This window comes from Pholis gunnellus (genome assembly GCF_910591455.1).
Source record: "Pholis gunnellus genome assembly, chromosome: 13".
Classification (NCBI taxonomy): Eukaryota; Metazoa; Chordata; class Actinopteri; order Perciformes; family Pholidae; genus Pholis; species Pholis gunnellus.
Window position 1 is genome coordinate 5,138,462 of NC_136540.1, and position 22,438 is coordinate 5,160,899.

General features: G+C 38.7%; 3 protein-coding genes across 3 annotated transcripts; 1 reads left to right on the plus strand and 2 right to left on the minus strand.

Annotated features, from left to right (window-relative positions):
- Positions 1-2,087: 2,087 nt before the first annotated feature.
- LOC306704984 (aquaporin-11-like) lies at positions 2,088-5,286 on the minus strand. The gene is made up of 3 exons (XM_079171614.1): positions 4,597-5,286; positions 3,721-3,837; positions 2,088-3,633 (listed from the first exon to the last, which is right to left on the minus strand). The coding sequence occupies exons 1-3, from the start codon at positions 5,189-5,191 to the stop codon at positions 3,512-3,514; spliced, it is 834 nt and encodes a 277-aa protein (XP_079027740.1). The 5' UTR covers positions 5,192-5,286; the 3' UTR covers positions 2,088-3,511.
- A 4,166-nt stretch (positions 5,287-9,452) lies between these two features.
- LOC306705163 (glycerophosphodiester phosphodiesterase domain-containing protein 5-like) lies at positions 9,453-17,591 on the plus strand (the record flags this gene model as incomplete). The annotated part of the gene is made up of 14 exons (XM_079171865.1): positions 9,453-9,626; positions 10,082-10,185; positions 11,165-11,258; positions 11,592-11,651; positions 12,224-12,322; positions 12,429-12,522; positions 13,326-13,471; positions 14,203-14,285; positions 14,706-14,856; positions 15,844-16,068; positions 16,460-16,617; positions 16,701-16,848; positions 17,186-17,268; positions 17,498-17,591. 14 exons carry the CDS (start codon positions 9,453-9,455, stop codon positions 17,589-17,591), a joined length of 1,713 nt encoding a protein of 570 aa, XP_079027991.1.
- An 852-nt stretch (positions 17,592-18,443) lies between these two features.
- LOC306704966 (E3 ubiquitin-protein ligase TRIM21-like) lies at positions 18,444-22,284 on the minus strand. Its single transcript, XM_079171590.1, has 2 exons — positions 22,173-22,284; positions 18,444-20,544 (listed from the first exon to the last, which is right to left on the minus strand). The coding sequence occupies exon 2, from the start codon at positions 20,533-20,535 to the stop codon at positions 18,892-18,894; it is 1,644 nt and encodes a 547-aa protein (XP_079027716.1). The 5' UTR covers positions 20,536-20,544; positions 22,173-22,284; the 3' UTR covers positions 18,444-18,891.
- Positions 22,285-22,438: the final 154 nt, after the last annotated feature.

Here is a 22,438-nt window from a genome sequence, read left to right on the forward strand (position 1 = left end):
AATGTTTGGCAGACATAAATATTTTGCTATTTTAGTGTAGCTTGTTAGCATTCTAGCATTTGCTAGCGAGGATTATGGAACGTCTGCTTTGAATTAGCATTAGGTGCTAATGTCGGTGTGCTAACATGCTCACAGTGATTATCCAATTAATTACTATCTTTTTATATCTACTGGCAGTGATATTAGTAAATATAAATGTTTGGCAGACATAAATATTTTTGCTATTTTAGTGTAGCGAGGATGTTGGAATGTCATAAACTTAGCAGGTATTTGGTTGAATGGTTTATTGTTCTACTAGATTTTTTTTATAGTGTTAGACAGTGAACAGAAAAAAAGCTACAACTATGACATCTTTAAAGAAACTTCTGAGTACTTCCAAGTTGTTTGTTTGTTTGTTTGTTTTTAACCACAGACGGTGAAGGCAGTAATAATCTTGGCGTTTGTGAGATGAACTCAGATTGACCTGCGAAGAGGCCGACGGCTCAAACCGTCCCGAGCCGAGCCAGCGGACAAACCAGCAGCAGATTAAAGAAAGAGTCGGTTTCAGCTGAAGAATGTTCAATCCAAACATCCCCTCTGGCTGCCTGTCAGTGGTGGAATGTAACTACATTTACTCTCAAGTACTGTACGTCACTGCACATTCAAGGTACTTGTACTTAACTAAAGTATTTCTACTTTACCCAACTTTATGTCCAGTGAAAACCACGTATCTCCAGATGTGTTGATGCTGAATGTTTGTGATAAACTGAAGGATGAAGTGTTTCCTTTATGTGTTGATAAAATCCTATTTCTTCAGCTAAATAAACTCTTTAAAAAGCCTCTTTTTAGAGATACGTGGTTCTCACAGGACAGCGACGCTACAAACATCTGATGATCTTATAGAATATGATGCATTGATGGAGATTAAACTAGTTTAAAAACATGCAACATACAAATTAAAGCAGCAGGAATAATAATCCAGAAACATAAATAATAGTAAAACACTACTGCACAATATGTACTTTTACTTTTCATTCTTTTGAGTACATTTAGCTGATAATACTTTGACTTAAGTAAGGTTTTGAGTGCATGACTTGTACTTGAGGTGGAGTATTGTCACAGTGTGTTATTAGTACTTTTACTTTGGTAAAAGGATCCGAATACTTCCTTCCGCATGTTGCAGCTCCTGTGTTTTCCTGTGGTGTCCGTCTCATGTTTTGTCGTCAAGGTGTTAAATGTTAACTATGCTGCAGCGTTGAACAGATTTAGCCGAGTCAGAAGGAGAGAAGGAAAGGAGGGGAGGAGGTGAGGGCACAAAGGTCAGGTTGTGTAACAGATACCATGAAGGCCAAAGTACCAGGCGAACGCTCTGGAGGTGGGTTTATGGGCTTTTTCTTTTTTGGGATTATCCAAATCTCTCTCGAGGACCGAAGGAGATTTACTTAATCCATGTTCTCTGGTTTTATTAAATCATAGATTGTTTAAGTCTTTCAATCAAAGCAAAATAATTGTCTAGTTACAATAATACTCCGACATTTTAAATGACAAAAAAAGAAAGAATGCAGAGACCAAAAGGAACAATGAGCTGATAACAAATAGACGACCATTGTTCAAAAAGTGTGTCCCAAATCCATACAACAAACATTCTCAGTAGGTTCTTAGTGCTGTAATTAAATGCAATGTTGAGGTACTTGTACTTCACCTTGAGTATTTCCATTTTTTTCTACTACTTTATACTTCTACTCCTTTACATTTCAGACACAAATATTGTACTTTTCACTCTACATTGTTTAATTACTACCCGTTCAGATTAACAATACAAAATATAATCAATATATTATATCATGATTTACTTTAAAGTAGCATGTATAAAATATATATAAATAAATACAAAATTAGCTAGTTTTACGAGCAGCAATATTCAAGTAATGTACACATTAATGTATCATAATAATAATAATCCAATATTGTAATATATATTATTTCTGAAATGGGTCGTTCTGCAAAATTTGAACTTTTACTTTCAGTACGTTGCATAAAACAAATCTTTATAAAAACACGAGGAATGAAAACCATAGAATGTGTAGCTTTTTAAAATAGATGTTTTATTGAAAATATTTCATATATTACAAATTTATTTAAATTACAACACTATTCAAAGCCTGTTCTCTAAATATATACTGTACATTTTGCCGTTTCTTTATTCACATTCCTATTTAAAATAATCACACAAGAAACAAAATGCATTATTTTCATCATCCAGACTTTAGAGGTATTTAAAGTTGTGAATTAAATTGTTCTTGGTTCACAGAGAAATGGAAGTTTCTGCAGTTTTAAGAGAGACAGAAATGCAACAGTATCCAATGCAAATATTACACAAATAAATGTTTAACTCTTCACCCATATTGGAGATAAACAGTAAATGATCATCAGTCAAACATGATGCATGCAGGGAAACGTAAAGATTGAGCAGAAGCTTAAAGCTTTGGTCGTCAAAACTTCAGAAGAAGAAAAAGGTGAAAATCCAGTTTTCTTTGACTAATGTTTACAAGTCAAGTTTCCCAGAAACCTTTTGGTTTAATCCGAGTTTAATGCTTTAACAACAAAATAAACCCACATTAAAATCAGACAAAACCACCAAACGTTACACTCCTTCACATCTAATTCACTTCAACTCAAAGCCCATCTTTCCTATTTAAAAGATTTAAAAAGTAGTGTTAAGTAGTTGTAATGTCAGTTATTATCTCGCACATAAACCTGAGTTTTATCACACATAGCTTGGTTCGTGTGTTGCTGTATTTATTTAGGAATGTCACTTGGACATTGAGGAGGTGAAAAAGTTAAATGTAGTGACAATAACAGTGCTCATAAATCTACCAAACTCCATAAATGATGAACTTAAGTGGCTTTAATGTCAAACCTATCCGCACATTAACCGCTTGTATTCTTTATTTTTCTCTGTGTGCACTTTGGTTAATTTATGTGCATTAAAAAGTTGCAATATTTTCACATTTTGTACTTCCGTATGGTTGCAGTGTATGGTTTACTCTTCTTCTAAAGTGATGTACTTTTTTTGACAGTATTTCATGTGTAAAATATTTGGCAAAACTTAAGTACGGTTAAGTTTATTAGCTAGAAAATGTGTCCTTTCTAAGTCAAAATATAATTTATACCCTTGGTATAAATGTTTAGTACTTTCAGAGCTGTAATTTATGTGTGTGGGCACAAAAAGATTTAGCCAAATTAGCTATTAGCAGCTCCTGTTTGCACTGTACCGATGAATGAGCTCACAGCTATAAGTGAGTTACTTTGATACTGAAGAAAACTTTAAAACGTCATGATTCTCAGGCACGTTGTGGAGTTGTACATTCATTATGCAGACTTAGATTTATGTGTTTAATTCTGCCCGTGAAGAGCTGAACCCACTGATTCAATCAAAGCTTGTTCTGCTATTAAAGGCAATAAGATGCAGACACGTGGAATTAAAAAGCTGAAGACACAAACGTATGTACCGGTCCTCACGTCTCTGATGCTACTGTGTCTTCTTCTTCTTCTTCTTCTGTTTGTGGACAGCGGGGACGTCCAGCCCGATGGTGCTCTTACCGGAGAGGATGGGGACGATCTTCTCAAACAGCAGGATGCAGCTCGCCACGCCTGAGTGGGACACATGAGGAAGACACAGGAGGACAATCAGGCGAAGATATTTAAAAGGTATGATTCATAAACTTCTGCTCTGTATACCTAAGACGGGTCCCAGCCAGTAGACGAAGCAGTACTCCAGGTAGGTGTGGCCGCTGCAGGGGAACTGGACGGAGAAGGCCAGGACGGGGTTAAAGACGGCACCGGAAATACTTCCACCTGCACAGGAGATAAAAAAACAACAAAAAACATCGTGTTATCATGTTGCGTTCAAGTACCCAGCACAGAAAAAAACTATTTATTTTACACGTCTGTTGAGTTTTCTTGATTAGTACATGTTCAATTAATTATAGTGTAAAGCCTTGTTTGTGTTGGAATGATTAGTTGATTAATAGAGTTAACGCAATTTACAAAAAGTTAATTGGCAGCAATTGTGATGTTTTAATTCCCCTAAAAATGCTTAAAAGTCCAGGTTGTCTCTGGATTATATGATAGTAAATTAAATTCTCAAAACAAGCAAATTGTTAAACTGACTGTCATTTATCATTATTCCTTACTTTAAAAACCTTCAGGGAAATAATTGGCACATTAATCAATCATGAAAATCAGTTAGTTGCAGCCCTAGCATGTGTTATATGCTATTTATTTTACTTTTATTACATTGCATTGTCTGTATTTAATTTTTTTTATCTAATGTTATTGTATTTTAAAATCTTTATTGTATCGTCTGTTATTGTATTTTTATTTTATTTATTTTGAATATTGTTGTATTGACTTATTATATTATTAATAATTATATATAATAATTTATATATATATATATATATATATATATATATATATATATAACAATATATTATTCTATATTATTCTATTAGGGTCCAGTCCATGATGAGCTGAATCTGTTTTGGGTTTTCTTCTTCTCTGTTATAGTTCCAGCCTTGGTCGCAGGTAAACCACCAGGAAATCAAAGCACACCTGCGTAAACCATCGCGGTGATGACAGCGGCGATGAAGTGAGCGCGAAGTTTTTCGTCCAGTCTGTGCACGTGCATGGCGGCAGCTTGGACCGCGAAGGCGCAGCCCAGTTCGACGGCCGCGGCCTCCAGCAGAGTCCCGCCGAGGGGGTCGAAGCACCGGAACCCGAACCTCTGGTGCCGGATGTGGACGTCGGAGAGACCGAGCGACCAAACGGTGGCGGCGAAAAACTGCGCGGCGACCGCAGCGGCGAACTGGCAGGCGACGAGGACGGCGGCCGCTCCGACGCCGCTGGTCCCGCGGCAAACGGACTCCAGAGCCCCGCTGGGATTGCACGTGGCCTCGCGGAAAGTTGTCAGGTGGATGACCGTCACGACGTAGGTGAGGGTGAGGCCGACCGGCAGTCCCAGCTGGGCTGTCTCACCCAGCAGCTTGAGCTCGTGGGTGCAACTACAGAGCTGGAAGGTGGATGCCGCTTCCAGCAGGTAGATCCAGTAAACTCCCGGGAAAAGACGCGCGGCGGCCGTCCGGCGGACCGCCTCGCTGAGCAGCACCGCGGCTCCCAACACCGCAAGGGAGACGTACAGGTCGGTCATACCTCCGGTTGTTCACACCGAGCTAGCGGTTCAATCCAACTTTCTTATAAACAAGTTGTTCTTTTCGACGCCAAAGTTGCTCCACGCTGCGGAGAGCTGCGTCAAACCCGCGCGCTGTGAAACAGGAAAGAAGGCGGTTACGCCTTCAAAATAAAAGCGTAAACATGGATCGCAGCTCCTACAGTTGTGGTAGAAGTACTCAAGATAGTTTACTTAAGTAAAGGTAGCAGTACCACAGTGTAGAGATACACCCCCCCCCCCCCCCCCCCCACACACACACACACACACACATACATATATATATATATATATATATGTATGTGTATATGTATTGCTGGATAGTTTCACCAAAGGATCAATGAAGTCTTATCTTTAATATTGATGTATTTGGTGAATTCATATTTTGCTTTTTTATTCAGAATCTACAAGGTTACTAGTAATTAAAGATACAGAATAAATGTAGTAAAGTAAATAGTGCAATATTTTCTTCTGCAATGAGTAGAAGTATATAGAAGCGTGAAATTGATACACGCTACTCAACAACGAAATGTGTACTAAAGTACATGTTCTTATTTACCTCAAGTGATATCTATGAATGCTGGTTTAGTTTTAGTTTATATTTACTTAAGTTTTAGAGGATAAGTTTGATGATTTATTTTAGTTTTTATTAAATTAAACCAAATATTTTTAAGACTGACTTTCACAGGACTGTAAGCAAATAAGCAGATTTCCCCAAAATGCCAAAACTATTCCCTTTAGAGTGTCCTCCTTTACATTCAGTCAATAGTGCTCAAACTATTCTATTTTGGCAGGAAACAGGATGTGCTGTTGTATATCATGATGTACTCGATGCTTGGGGGGAGGAGCTGTACACACATCCTGGGAGTTTACTTCAGCAAAAACATTATTGACACTGAAGCTGCTGTTTGACAACAGCAGGAGGCACAACATGTACATAACCAGCTTTTATTGTGAAATTATTTTGCCTGTGACCCATGTTCCTCTGAATAGATTCTGTACTTCAGCAGAGTGGATTTAACATGAAACTATGCGGTTAAAGTGCTGCCTCTTAGCATGCATTGTAGGAACTGTAGCCCCTTTATGCACAGAATCCTCCATGAAATAATAGTCTGTTTTATGGAGATTAATAAACTAATATAATGTGTTCAGATTTAGTGATTTACCTTAAATTTGCAGACCTTCTGTTTACATATTTGTTTACATAAGAACATTTTTAGCCAGCAGGGTTTTCCCAACATTAGCTATTTTTGTTTACCGAGCCTGAGTCTATTTTAGTTATTGTTTTGGCTGTGATGTTTTATTTGTAATCATTTTTTTAATATAGGATATTTTAATATTATTCTCATATTCCCATTGCAATGTCTAAATATTCTTAAAACATGAAAGTTGATTGTTCTTTGAAAGGATGTGTACTTGCATTAATATGCTGTAATGTTATCAGCATATTAGTGGCATAAAATGGTCTTAAAATGACAATAATATTGTTTATTTCTGCCACAATATATCATCTGACAAAAGTAGTTAATGTAACTACTAAAACAACTACAGAAAGACGCAAAAAACTACAACCCAGATATACGAAATGAATTAGCTGCTTCCCACTTTTATATTAGTATGAATTTGATTCATATGATTTTGTATATCTATTTTTATCCTTTCCATATTGTCATACTTTGCCCCCAACATTAAACTCTTGAAGCAGCAAATCCCAAACTAAGCAGCATTAATAATTAAACATCTTTTATTTTGAAAGAATGGATTAAAAAGAAGACATTTTACATCAGCATTAATGTCTGCCTGTAAACAAAATGTCCTTCTTTATAATAATAAAGTTGTATATTTTATTATAATAATCCCTTTTCTCCCAGAATCCCCTGATGTTGGTGTGCTTTTGCATCATTGGGGCAACAGGTGGCGGTCGGTGATCCAGAGGTATCGGGCATCAACAGGAGCTTGTGTGAAGCTAAATAGAATTTACAGTATCTTCATTTCCGTGACAATTTTCAAAATAAAATGTTTTGTTGTGGTGGCATTTAGTTTGACTTTTACCATGTCAAATTGAATGGCATATTGATTTAACAAAGAATCATAAGTTAAGTTAACATTAATACCAATGTGTTCTGTGTTTCCGATAAAATATCCGTACAGCAAACCCCGTTATAATTCGCAATATAAACAAAGTCAAAATATCGTGCTTTAATCTTGAAGGCGTTTAACGTTTTGGCTTCCGGTACCCGCGTCACCTAACCAGAATTAGCTTTACTTAACGTCCTCATCCTCCGAGCGGCTCTTCATCGGGTGACCGAGGACGGACAGCGCACTGCGGCTTCTTCTTCTGCCGTTTGTCGACCCGGAGGATTACGTGGAGGTAGAATAACCGACGCTACACGTTGATGTTAGAATAATACGCGCTGACACAAGATATGATGGCGGTGCAGCTTCATGCAGTAACGTTAGCTGTAAACAATAGGTCCCGTTCTTTCTTTTATGTTGAGTGTGACACCAGACCTCATTATAATAACACGGTAATTTAGGTATTCTCGTGCTTTGTGACCAAAGCGGAAAGATGATTATGTTTATTTTATGTTTTTATGAATGAGTAGGATCCAGACTTAAATTCGGCTCACATACTACACACAAATAAAGCTGCAAAATAAATAATATATAATAAATATATGTGAAATAAATATAACATATGTGAGGAATTGACCATCATAACGACAGGATGTTAATCTTAAATTATGTTCTGGTTATGACCATAACATAGAAAAGCATTGGATTATTAAATAGACTTTTTGCAAGTTTCAATTCAAGAGCACCTTCATTGCAAATTGTTACACAACTGCAGCTTTGTTTGTCTCCGGCTGCAAACAGACCTGTTGTGCATCAATAATGTAAGTATTTCCATGCTTAAAGGTTAAAAACAAGTTATTTTTGTAAATTTGTTGGTGTAAATCATGAGTTTATAATCTCACACAACAGGTGTAATCATGACAGATAGAGTAATAAAGTACCTCCACAGAAGTACTAGTTACAGAAGATATAAAAAGGCTTTCCATGCATCAATGCCTTATACAATTTCTGCATACTTTTTTTCATAATCATACCACAATCCTTATGAAAGTGTAATTTCAATCCACACTAAAGGAGGATTACAACCAGCTGGACTGTCCTTTGTTCTCCAGCAAAGATAATAAACCTGAAACACATCGGAGTTGCATAACAGCGGTCTTATATGTGAAGAAACTTTTTACTGTGAAGAACAACACAAGCTGAATCTGAGGCTTCACTTCTCTGGGAACTGCAACTCAGCAGCGAGGAAGATATTTCTGTTGATTTCCTGCCCAAAGAAACAAACTAATAGTCGGTAACTGAATTCCTGCTGAGACGTTGGAGCTGCAGGCTTGTTATTGTAAGAAGTCTGAGATTTAAAGAGGATTTAGGATTGTTATGTTTCAAGTGTGCACAGAAATGTGAATATAACGGTGTCCTAATTCAAGCAAATGTACTTATTTATGACTTTTATTCTGTATCAAGGTGTCTGTGTCGAGTGTTTAGTGGTGGAAGAAGTATTCAAGTCCTTTTTAAAGGTACTGATACCTCACTAAATACTACATTTAAAATGTTACTTATGTAAAAACATAGAAGTATGATCAGAACAATGCAGAAAAATGTCTATACTATTATCCATCATATCATTATTATTACTCATGAGTTAATTATTGAAGCAGGATTTTACTGCTGAAGCTCATTTTGAACTAATTTGCATCAGAATGCAACACATTTATATTTTAATTATATAATTAATATAGATTTATTGGTCAATTATCTTTGTTTTGTTTTGTTTTGTTGTTATATTCTATTCAATTCTCCTCAATTTTATTTTATTTTATTTTATTAATTTATGACAAAACTTCATATTTTATAATATCTCGGTATATTTTGTATGCAAAAAATATTAATTTGTAAAGCAGTGAAGTAGAAAGTAACATGAGAAGAAAAAGACTTAAGTAAAGTACAAGTACCTCAGATATGTACTTGAGTAGATGTACTTAGTTACATCCCAACACTGTGAGTAGGCCTACTGAGTTGTGTCTCTGTGTTTCAGGTGAGTTGAGCTCAGGATGTAAAGGTGTGTCTCTGTGTTTCAGGTGAGTTGAGCTCAGGATGTAAAGGTGTGTTTCTGTGTTTCAGGTGAGTTGAGCTCAGGATGTAAAGGTGTCTCGGTGTGTGTGATCCGATGGCGTCCACACTGTCTCAGCTGCAGTTCGGTCAGCTGCGCGGTTTTCGTGCTACGCTGCTGCGGCGCTACGACCACCGGCCGCTGGTCTCGTGTCTGTCAGGTCTATACTCCTGCAGGTGGAGACGCCACGAGAGGAGCTGCACGCGGCCGGGAGACTGCTGCTGCAACAAGGTCCGAGGTCGAGACGCGCTGCGGTCACATGTGATGTGTTTATGGGTTACTACAATGTAGATATATTTAATTATCCTGCCTCGTACTTAAGAAAAACTACAGAGGTATTATCAGTTAAATGTACTTTAAGTATAGAACTTAAAGGTACTCTGCTTTATTTTTACCTTTTGCATCAGTTTAACGATCAATATCAGTTAAACAGACAATTAATAAACAATTAAATACTTTTAAAAGCTCACGTTGCTTCATTATTGAACTGATGTTGTAACGATAGACTTTGAGAACAGAGCTTCATTTTTTTACAACCAAACAGCTTTATTGTTTAACATTCCTCCATAGAGCTCAAAGATCAGTCGTCTGTCTCAATGTAAACCAGGCAGTACATTGGGGATTAAAGGGCAGTTTAAAGAAATAAATCAACTTGTGTTTCATGTTTTTGTGTCTGCTGTCGACAGCTGGAAGGTGTCAGCTTCGCTCTGCTTGTGGTGACTTTCTGCTTAACGCTGGTGTTTCTATACTTCTGGGGACAAGCAAAGAACGACTACAATGACTTTGACTGGTGGGTTGTTGATGAGCGAACATTCAGGACATGTTGTACAACAACTGCACACATAAACATCAGTGTGGGCGCATTAACTGCTGTATTAGCTGCTGGAGGTTCTCCTGGTCCTCTATTAACCCTCCGCTCTATACTTTATACTTTATACTAATTCATACTAACTGGCTCCAGATGTACGGTTTGCTCACTTAAAAAATATATATTTTATTGAATTTTTTATTGTTTCCTTCACAGACATAAAAAAAGCAGTCCAATGTGTTTACAGATGAATATTCACAAATATTTATAAATTAAAAAAAGACATTACATTCAAATAAAATAAATTCAAATAAAATAAAATACAACACAATAAATTAAAATATAATACATTATATGGATAAATAAATAATTAATTCAATAAAAGTGTATATATAAAAAAAGTAATAAGGCTTTGAACGAGGATAAAGATATTGTTCAGCTCACCAACTTTGCTAAATGCATTTTTTTTGTTTCTGTTCTCAAAATTAAATTAAATTTGTACATTAATACACTGAAAGCTGAAACAACAAAAAACATTACAAGAAGTTAGAAGTGTGTTACAACAATTTAAAAGAACACAAACCTGAATTAGGTTTTGCAGTAGAACTTTGATTTTAGTCTCTTTTCTCTGAAAGCCCTTTAAATAATGCACAAGTGTCTTCATATACAAATGTTTATTTCTGGGGAATTCAGGAATATATATATTTATATATACACAGATAAATACATTAAAAAAAGAAATCTGTTTTAAGTGTTTAAGACTAAAACAGAATACAGCAGGAATGAATAAACTGGTTATTTGATTAAACATAATATCTGTAACAGCTGACGAATGAGACAGAAATAATTTCTTTAAGAACAAGGAGTTAGCATATCTCTCTGCACAGGCTGTGTGTCTACTCTTATTGTTGGATCCTGGTTTTAATCACTAACAGTCTGTTTTCTCTTGATGACTGAGCAGGTTTAACTTTGGGAACCTGGGCTTCTGGTTTCCTTGGTCTGTGGTGCTGCTGGTCATCGCTGCAGTCTTCTTCACCTACGTCACCGTACTCATGGTGAGGATAAAACACAACACTGCAATACAGCTGTGGACGTATTTAAGACACATAAAAGAATCAATACCAGTTTATGTGAATGCTACATTTAGAATATCTTTACCTCTTTGTCTTGCTGTCAGACAGAACTTTCTGAAACTGGAGCAGTTATCTCTGCTCTCTTCAGAGACACCAGACTCCATTAACAAAAGCAGTAATTTTACCTCGAAGAACTCAGGAGTTGCAGGTCTACTGCTGCCTCGATCAGTTAGTTTGCTTGTGCTTATGTTTCTACTACGACTTTGTACAGTTTATGACCCGTAACATTTATTATGTTTGTGTGTCTTATTGCAGCTGCTGGCTGTGTGTTTGCTGTCAGAGGGCCAGAAGCTTTACTTACACTGGAGTCACAAGGTAACCGCTACAGAATTAATGTTTTTAAGTATTGTGTCTGAGGAGAATACAGCAGCAGCATGTTCATCACAGACACCATATTATCCACGTCTAGATAGTTGTGGTGCTCACACTTTCATACAAAATGTTCCAGCGGTGGCATGTAACTAAGTACATTTACTCAAGTACTGCACTTAAAGGGCCAGTGTGGAGGATTTGGCGCCATCTAGCGGTGAAGTTGCAACCAACTGAAACTTCAGTGTGCAAAGCATATAAAAGTATTCTAATGATAGAATATATAATATAAAACAATCACACCAAACACTTTAATGCTTTTAATACCTTTTAACTACATTTTACTGATTTTACTTGAATACATTTAGTTACATTTTCAATCCAGGACTTTTACTTGTAACAGAGTATTTTTTACAGTGTGCTATTAGTACTTTTACTGCTGCTTAACTAACCAGGCAAAGCGGACCTATATCTCACATATTTATATTATTCTAAAACGGATATGAAACCTTTTTACATTTGTAGAACTTCATGACTGCAAACATTGGTGGATGGATGACACGTTTACTTTTTGTCAGATCGGGATCCTGGTGAGTCTGACTTTCTCCATCGTGGCCACCGCCGTCTTATCTGACCTGTGGAGTAAAGAGTGGATGACTTTACTCCTTTCCTTCCAGGTGACTCTCTTCCTCCTCTTCCTCCTCCTCCTCCACCTCTTCCTCCTCCTGCTCTCTGTGTGGTTCTCCTCCTGACACCAGGCTTTGTCTTGTGTCCTGACTACAGGTAACTGCTCCTTACCTGCATATGGGCGGAGTCTTACTGATGACGGCGCTGGCTTGGCCGATAGCGTTGCATTTCTTTCGCATGAGCAGCAGAGGTGAGGTGTAGTTTGTGTCATTTGATTTGCAAAGAAAGCTGTGGTGATGCTGAATCAATAAACACAACATTTGGGTCTAAAAGGACTAGTTTGACATTTTGGGATATTTCATTTGATGATGAGAAGATTGATACCAAAGACTGGAATCAGGGGGAAACAGCTAGCCAGGTTCGGACTAAAGCTAATAAACTCAAGCTACCTGCACCTGTAAAGCTCAATAATTAAAACACAACAGCTGCTTTAAGGAGAAACACAACAGGCGCATAGGGGATTATTTTTAAATATAATATATCACCATGAAACTTCCCCAGTTGATTACTGACATTAAGAGGATTCTTTTTTGTATTACAAGTTTTCTTAAATTGTATGTAAATATAAATGAGGCATTATCCAATGGTAACATTTGGTGAATTTAGGAGAAATCTACAGACGTAAAAAGTAGTCGGATAAACTGTTGAATATGTATTTTAGAAGTTTTATTCCTACTAGTCTGATAGAAGTAATGATATGGAAGAAAAATAGAGCAAAATCTCCAAATTAAGCAGTGCAGGAACAATTGTTTTTGTCTCAATTGGTACAAAAACTGTTAATCTTTTCATCTAATTCTACGCACAAAAACATATCTCCCAAAATGCTGAACTATTCCCTTAAGAATGAAAAAAGTTATAATGAACCAGTATTTTTTAAGCAAACAAGAGTAACTTGAAATAAAACCGATCATCCCACCGTATCACAATAATACAATTTGGTTTTTAAAAAGACATCAACATGTAACTCCACATAATAAAGAGTCTGTGTTCCAGTGAGGCGGGGCCTGATCGTGGGGGTGTACCTGTGCATCCTGTCGGCCCTCTACCTGCTGCCCCTCGGGTTATATTCTCCTTGTATCAAAGAGGACGGGACCCTGGGCCCGGCACCGGCACTCATCGGCCACAGAGGAGCGCCCATGGTGAGCAAAACTATATATACTGTATAAAATAGCAAGCTCCGCTAATTCCTTCTCTTGTTCCGGTCCGATGAAAGACTCCAGTCACCAAAACTAGATCAGGAGAGGAAAGAAAATAGGAAATGACAATTTTTTTTTAATGTTTTTTCTAGAAGTTACAACCAGATGTGAACTCTAAATATTTGCATACTTCCCATTTTGTATTGCAGCTGCTGCTTTTCCTCGAGATGAACAAAGTTTGTCTCATCCTGAATTAAGGTCGGAGCTGCAACTAACAATTATGTTCGCTTTTGATTAATCTGCCAAGTAAAAAACAAAGTTAGCAAACTGACAAACCGGCATTCACTACTCCACAGTGAGGCCTTCAGGTCGCGTGTTTTAGCTAAAGATTTACTGTCACATATGACCAAGAAAAGCAGCAAATTCTCACATCTGAGGAGCTGAAAACCAGAGAATATAGTGGGCCGCCCCATGCAGAGCTGTGTGATATTAAATATGTTCGAGGAATCTGTGTCTCTGGTGTTTTTTTATACAGGAACCGTCCTCACATCCTTCCTCTCCCTGTGTGTTTGAAACACAAAGACGATGCATTCCCCCCTTTTTTTTTGTTCACTGTTTCCTCTACTAACTGAAAGAGTAATGGCCTCTACTACTGACTGCAGCTGCACCTTCTGCACGTGAATATACTGATGGTCTAATTGTTGATTATTAATCGGATGTAAATCCATTCGCAGCTGGCTCCAGAAAACACAGTGATGTCGTTTGAGAAGGCCGTGGAGGCCGGAAGTGAAGGTCTGGAGACGGACGTCACCATCAGGTCAGTCAGCAGATGGATGTTTATGGTGAATATATGAATTTATAGGTTTGTTGTTTGTCAACAGGAAGACAGTTTTTGAAACAGGTCCAGTATTGATGGATCATGTTGTTGCACTGACAGACTCAGACTGTTACAGAAAGAATCCTGCAGAGAAGTTGAACATTTTTCTAACCTTTCACTTTATGGGTCTGTTAGTTATTCTGTGTCTCGCTCTGAAATCTTTCATCACATCCACTTTGTTGAAATCATCTAAATATTCAGACACAACATTTGCTTTCTGCACCTTCAGCACAACAAACTCTCGACTCTTTAACGCACAACAATTCTTCACTATACTTTCTATTTAGACTTAAACTTCAGTAACATCGATATCAAATATACTGTTACTGTCTCAATGCTGTCGTCATGTGCTGGTTGCAGCGTCGACGGGGTCCCGTTCCTGATGCATGACCACACGCTGAGACGGACCACCAACATACGCCAGGTTTTCCCCAATCGGACGGACACGCCGGCGGCCATGTTCACGTGGGCCGAGCTGGAGGGCCTGAACGCCGGGGCCTGGTTCCTCTCCGTGAGTCACATCCAGCAGGAAATGTACCGCAGTACTTTATTTTCTCAGATGGTTATCCTCTATAATATATAAAAAATACAGCCGTATAACAAAGCAATGATGCAGCCGTGACACGTCTTATTTATTTGATGTTGCTTTAAAATGAGTTCTCCGAGCCAAAGGTGTCTCATTTTGTTAAATGCCTCGACTCCTCTCTCCTCGCCTCCTCCGCTTGCATCTCCTGTGGGCGGGACTAAGACGCAACCATAGACTGTAAATAAGAAGTAGACGTAGTCATCGTGATGTCACTCATTGGTTAGTGGACTGATGTTTTGAAGCCTTGAGTTTGGCATTTTGGCCGTCGCCATCTTGTTTTTTTTGCAACCAGTGAACAGGAAGTGACCATATATGGACTGAGGAGGAGTGACTTATAGACGCTGTATATGTCTCTGGTAGAGACCTGTCAATCACTGTCTAGCCCCGCCCTAAAGCATACCCTGCTTTATGGTCTGTTTGACTCTAAATGGACCATAATTTACGAAATGAACATCATGCTGTATTGAAGAAGACTTGAAACTAGAGATTGAGACCATAAACTCATGTTTACAATGTTTACTGAGGTAATAAATCAAGAGAGAAGTAGAGTCATTTTCTCATAGACTTCTATACAACCAGAGGAGTCGCCCCCTGATGGACATTAGAGAGAATGCAGTTTTAACACATGAAGCTTTGGCTTCACTTTTCAGAACCGGAGGTTGCTGTCTGGATGCAAGGAAAGGAATCGAGGATGTACAAACTGATTAAATGCATCATGGTTCTTTCTTTTATCCCAAAGTACCGATCGTCATCAACTGACACATGTATCAACAGCTGTGTGTACAGATGACGCGGGGCATTTAGTTCCTCAACACAACAACAACACGTACTACAACATCAGATGTAGAACACATTGACCTGCACGTTATGTCACCGTGTTGTTAATTAGGTATTGATGGTTGTCCCTTCCAGCACAATCCGTTCGGTACAGCTGGCTCTCTGGGAGCAGACGACCGACTGCAGGCAGCAGAGCAGACGGTCTGCAGCCTGCAGGCCTTCCTCCAGCTGGCAGCTCGGACAGACAAACGGGTGATCTTTGATCTCTACCGTCCGCCCAGAGGCCACCCGTACAGGGACACCTGGATCCAACGCACGCTGGACGTCATCCAGAACGAGTCCTCCATTCACTCCTCGCAGGTGAGTATGTCCAGAACGAGTCCTCCGTTGTTGGCTACAGGAGCCTTTAACATGAAGATTAGTGGGTTAGCCGGCTATCCCAAGGATCCCGTTTTTGTTCCTCTCATGTGTTACCGTCACATTAAGTCACAGAGCTAAACATCTGTTTCTCAAAGACTCTTCTAACCAGCTAGATCATCAAATACACAATAGAGAAGAAAGGTTTTTACACAAACAAAAGTATCTAATGATATGAAACAGTGACGGTTTTATGGAGCTTTATAGTGAGTTTCAGCTCATTGTTTATCTGTCTGCTCACAACTGCAAGATAATATAAAATGTATTATTTATTATTATTATTATTATGTACCACTTTTAAGGTTACAAAGTGCTTTCCACGCTCATCCACCAGGTGCTGTGGCTGCCCTCAGACCTGCGTGCTCTGGTCCAGGACATCGATCCTGAGCTCCAGCAGACGTCGGGCAGTCGGCTCCCTCTAGAGGAGCTCCAGAGCAACCACATCGTCACGCTCAACCTGCACTACAGCTCCATGTCCACTGAGCTCACCAGGTGTGTGAGTATTAAAGATGCCCCTCCCCCCCCTTCCAGGTGTTTCGTAACACATCATGTCTCCTCTCCTCACCTGTGTGCAGTGAGTACACTGCAGCAAACATCACCACCAACCTGTATGTGATCAGCCAGCCGTGGCTCTTCTCTCTGGCCTGGTGTGCTGGAGTCCAGTCGGTCACCACCAACGCTCCACAGCTCCTCAGCAGCATGAGCTCGCCTCTCTTCCTCATGGTAACACGTCAGATAGATACACACTATGTACACTCACTCAAGTACTGTACTTAAGTACACATTTAAGGTACTTGCTCATCATTTAAGGTACTTGCTTAAGGACAAAATCTTATATTCTGATACACGGTTTTTACTGATAATTCAGAGTGTTTTTATTAAGAACTTTAGTGCAAAATAAACAGTTTCAAGTGAAACTATAGAGAGAAATATATAAATATTTCCAGCTACACACTGACTATGTTAACATGCACACAAATACATACGTATCAGATTAAGACAATAGTTTCTCTATGTGGGAAATACTGACTTCCTTTTTTTATTTCTGTGTGTCTCTCAGAGTCCAGACGAGTACAACCTGATGTGGATTCTCACTGACCTGGTGTCCCTCGTGCTCATCTTCATCATCTTCATCTTTCACTGGTGAATCTGACAGTTAAAAACTACAAACACCTCACTGAGAAAAAACTACAAGTTAAAGTCCTGCATTGAAAACCTTACTTCGGTTAAAGTATTAAAATATATAGCCATATATATATATATAAATAAAGTGTACTTGTAATGCACAGTCAACCGGTGATGAACAGTGAGCATGATTACAGGAAAGGTCGTCTGATCTGAATAAGAGACTAAATGTTTCGCTTGTTCGTAGGTGGCGAGAACGACGACTGACTTTCTGCTCGAGCAGCAAAATCACGCTGGACAACGGTACTTACATCAAGTTCAAAACAGGTAGATTACTCTGAAGAAAAGTACTTTGTTCTCATGACTTACTGTACTGTACTCTTTATGACATACTATGATTTGTCTTTTTTATGATATACGAGTAGTTCATCTCATACTATACTATGATTTTTCAGGTTTTTTATGACGGTATAGTATGTGATTCTTTAATAAAATACTATGAAATACTATTTTTTTACATACTATGCAATTACTTTTTTGTATGACTTTATCGACATGCTACATACAATGACTTACTATATTATGTTTGTTTTTTTGACACGTTGTACTTTGGCTTTTTTTCAACAAACTATGCTAAGACTTTATTCGTGAGTTTTTCATGACGTTTTTAATTATGTTACTATACTATGACTTTTATATGGCTTTTGACAACATATACTATGAGTTTTTTATAACTTTCTTTTTATTTACTTTTTTCTACATACTATACTATGTCTTTCCTGTGGGATTTTTTGACATACTATATATACACTATGGTTTTTCAGGACTTTTCCCGACACAATTTACTATGATTTTTTTTCATCATTATTTGATATTCTATACTATGACTTCTTATCTAGACCTTCCTTGTTTTTCCGTGGTCTCCCTCAGTTAATCATGTTTCCTTGTGCTCAGATCTCCACCTCCCTGTCAGCTCTTCTGGATTCCCAATCTCCTGCCTGCCTGTTCACTCTCTCAGCCGTCAAACACAGCTCCCCGTTCTCATCTGTTCATCCACGAGATCAGCCCAGGAACAGTCACCCTCCGTCTTGCCCGTCTGTCATTATCTCAATTCTGGAAACCAAGTTTTGCAATAAAGCTTTTAATCGGACTCTGTGTGCTGAATTCTGGGTTCACTCAACAGTGAACTTGACTTTAAGAAAAATGTATTTATTGTGTTCAGCATTGTGTCAAAGAAAGGCATAAAAGAGTCAACAAAAGGTCATGACTTTCTCCAGTAATTTGAGCCAGTAATTATAATGTATTATATATATACAATAATCAGATATTAAACATTTTCATTTGGCACCCAGATATTTAAGGAATGTGCAAATGCTTCTTATTCCTGAGTACATTGTTTTTGATGATTCAACAGTCTTGAAGGCAGGTTATGCTGTTATTATAATTAATTAGACTACATTAGATAATATCAATCAGTGGCTTAATGTCTGTGTGTTGGAGTAGAAAAACATTTACAGACAAATAGAAAAAAACATTGATCATAATGTGAAGAATCAATAAAGTTTACACCGTAAATCACCAATAATATAGATTTGTTACATTAAATGAAAGAGTTTCTCTGTAGAAAATCAAGTGTTTGTTCTACTCAGTGTGATTGACAGGAGAGATGATCAGAGGAGCAGAGTTTTTACCTTCATAATTAAGAAATGGTCTTAAGTATGGGTAGAGTTTCTCAGTGAAGCAGCAGCCAGTAAAGGAGTAGATAAGAGCTGCAGACTTAACGTCATAAAAGGAGACCAGACCCTCCTCATAATCCACAAACACCCCCACCTTCTGAGGCTGAGACTTCAGAGAGAGACGGACTGATGGACCAGCAAGAGCTTCGTACTCATTCTTATTCCTCAAACATATCGTCCAGTAACCATTCTGAGGAGTCAGTGTGATGCTTCCCTTCCTGTTGATCGACTCTCTGGCCACTCCTAAATCCCAGTCAGTATTTCCTTTAACCTGAACCTCGTAGTAAAATCTTCTTGAAGAGAAACTCTGCTTTGCTAAGACACAAGTACAAGAATCAAATCTCTCTGGATTGTCTGGGAGATTCTTCGTTACATCACTATCATGCACTTGTTTTCCATCATCAGACAGGATGAGGTCAGGATGTGCTGAATCAGGATCAAGTGTCACATCCACTGCAGACTGCTGGACCCTCTTCAGCTCGGCCTCAAACAGCTTCTTCATGCGTTTACTGAGCGTCTTCTCCAGCTGATTCACAGCTCTCACCACAGTCCCCTCATATGAAGGTGGACTGACTCTGACTCCTGTCCAGTTCTTGGTGGGTGGAGCAGTGTTCAGGGTCCTGAAGCTCTGGAGGAGGTGGAGGTGGTCTTCAGAGCGCGAGAGCTGCTCCACCTCAGTGCTTCTCTTCTTCAGCTCAGAGATTTCCTGTTCCAGCTCTTTGATGAAGCCTTCAGCCTGTTTCTCTGTCTTTCTCTGCTTCTCTTTGATCGTGTTGATGAGCTCGGCCTGGCTTCTCTCGACAGACTCCTTCAGAGCGGTGAAGACCTGAACACCTTCTGATATCTCTCTGTCTGCATCTTCCTCACTGAGCTCCACTGAGTGTTTGATCTCCTGAATCTTCAGTCGTCTCTTCTGGATCATCTGCTGTATTTCAGCCTCAGTCTTCCCCAGCTCGGCCTTCTTTCCTTCATATTGTTCTTCCAGAGGAACAACATCATGGTTCTTGTGGTCTAAAACAGTGCAGAGCATGCAGACACACATCTGGTCGATCTTACAGAACAGCTCCAGAGGTTTATCGTGCTTCGTACACATCCTGTCTTCCAGGTTCTCCACAGGGTCGATCAGCTGATGTCTTTTCAGACCTGATCTTGTCAGATGAGGCTCCAGGTGAGTCTCACAGTAGGAGTCCAGACACACCAGGCAGGACTTCAGGGCCTTCAGTTTGATTCCAGTGCAGACGTCACAGGGAACTTCTCCTGGTTTGGCAGCTTGTTGCTCTGAGCTGCTGCTGCTGGCTTTCTGTTGAGCTGACTGTCTGAACTGAGCAGCCATCTCAGAGATGAAAGTATTGACCCGCAGCTCAGGTCTAGAGTTGAACACCTCTTTACAGTTTGGACACTGAGTCTGGACATTAACGTTCCAGTGTTGAGTGATGCAGGATTTACAGAAGTTGTGTCCACATGGTATGAGGACTGGATAAGTGAACACATCCAGACAGATGGAGCACAGAAACTGATCTTCAGTCAGCAGACAGCTGGCAGCAGACATATCTACACTCTGAGGACAACAAGTGTGAGAAAACAAAACTGTTATCACATCAACTATTACAGAAGAGGGTTTGAGTACTTTAGAAAGGTGCTCACAACATAGAATATAAAAACACAGAGTGATCCTCCATTACTGTCACATCACATATTAAATGATAATACTACTACCCTGCTGCTTATATATTATGAGAGTGAATTCATATCATTTGCAAAAAAAGCCTAAACATTCTTAATTCCACTTTTACATTGAACATATTACTATTTACTGTGACATATTTGGACCTCAGTTTGAATGTGAGTTGAACTTCCTGTCTGAGTCGAGCTGAAGTGTTTTGAGTTGAAACACAGTAAATATTATCAGCTGAACTTCCTCACAAAGACAGACAGCAGGAACTACGGAGACAGAGAAGTTTAGAGGAAAGGCTTTACAGTTCAAGGATATCTACTAGTGTTGGGCAAGTTAACGTTATTATCGCGTTAACGCATTAATTAATTAACGCCGACAATTATTTTATCGCACGTTAACGGATTTTTTAATTTTACTTTATTTTGAAAGTCCGTTGCTCACTGGCAGCGGTGGAGGAAGTCTTCAGATTACCTTGATGCAGCGTGTGGGAGAAGTTTAGATAAACAAAAGCAAGACAAGCTAACAAATGCTACAGAGAAGTGAATACAAACTGCAGCAGGTTAGTGTTGTGGAAGATGTCGGTCTGAGGAACGTTCGTGTCGAGTTCGGTGTGAACGCACCTTTAGGATCGCAACGAATGACGTCACGTATGAGCCTCAAGAATGAGCTAAGAAGGTTAGCGGAAAGATTAACGTGCGACAACATCCGGTTTCTTCAGACGAACATCCGGTTTTCAGAATAACGTGCCAACAAAGTATGAATTATATTCACAGTAAGTATAAAACATGCTACCTGCATCTCGTGAGTTAAAGGGAAAATACACTTAAATTGTGCGTAAAGTGTCTTTATTCTGTGATCGCTGGGTAACCATCATCACCTCGGAGTTACAGTATTATGAACAGTAGAGCTGCATTCACATGCTCTGACTGTCATGAAGACACAAGACAGACATTTTAGCTCAAACGTGCTGAAACATGTTATTCCTGTTGCACAGCAGTGGAACGTTTCACATACAGTCAGCACACTGAGCACAGATAGTGAAGTGATATAACTGCTAGTGTTTAAAAGGAATACTGCTGTTAAAAAGAACCTTATTTGTTTAAAGTGTTTGCAAACCAAATGTTATTGCACTTTTGTTCATATAGCAGTACTTTTAAAATAAAAGTGCACAATACACTACTTTTGAATTCATTATTGAACTTTGCCATAACAATGAGATTAATCGAGATTAAAAATTGTAATCGTTGCCCAGCACTAATAATTACTAAAGTACATGGCAGTTATGTAAGTTATAAAACATCAATGTTGTTCCTCTATAATCAATAAATAAATCCACACATTAAATCAGATGCTGTTCTCTGTGTTTGGACAATCCAAAGGGAGTAGCAGCTAGGCTAGTTAGCTTCTAGCAGGCCTAGTTTATCTGCTGCTACTTTGTTCTTTGTTATGGATCCTGGTTTGAACTCACTTTTGACCAAATGTTGAGTTTCTCTGTAGAACAGTGTACTCACCAGAGTTTGTCAGAGACTCTGTTGTGTTGTTGAGAAAAAGCTGCTGGATTCAGTTAAATGTTTCTTTAGAGAGAAACAGAGAGACTTGTCTCGACTGCAGCTCTGCTGTCACTCAGACTAACCTGACTTTTACTTCAGGAGAAGTGACTCTGCAGCTCTCCTCTTTCAGAGTGGCTCCTCCTCTCAGTGAAGCTCTGTGAATGAGCTTTTACTGCCTCTTTGAGGAATAACTTGATATTCAAACATGAGTTTGACTTTTTCCTTCT

Excerpts from the sequence above, each read along its gene's own strand:
- LOC306704984 (XM_079171614.1), bottom strand. The coding sequence starts at position 5,191 with ATGACCGACCTGTACGTCTCCCTTGCGGTGTTGGGAGCCGCGGTGCTG. Across the intron at positions 3,838-4,596 it reads CACCGCGATGGTTTACGCAG|GTGGAAGTATTTCCGGTGCC; the intron begins GTGTGCTTTGAT and ends TCTCCTGTGCAG. Across the intron at positions 3,634-3,720 it reads CTGGCTGGGACCCGTCTTAG|GCGTGGCGAGCTGCATCCTG; the intron begins GTATACAGAGCA and ends TGTCCCACTCAG.
- LOC306704966 (XM_079171590.1), bottom strand. The coding sequence starts at position 20,535 with ATGTCTGCTGCCAGCTGTCTGCTGACTGAAGATCAGTTTCTGTGCTCC.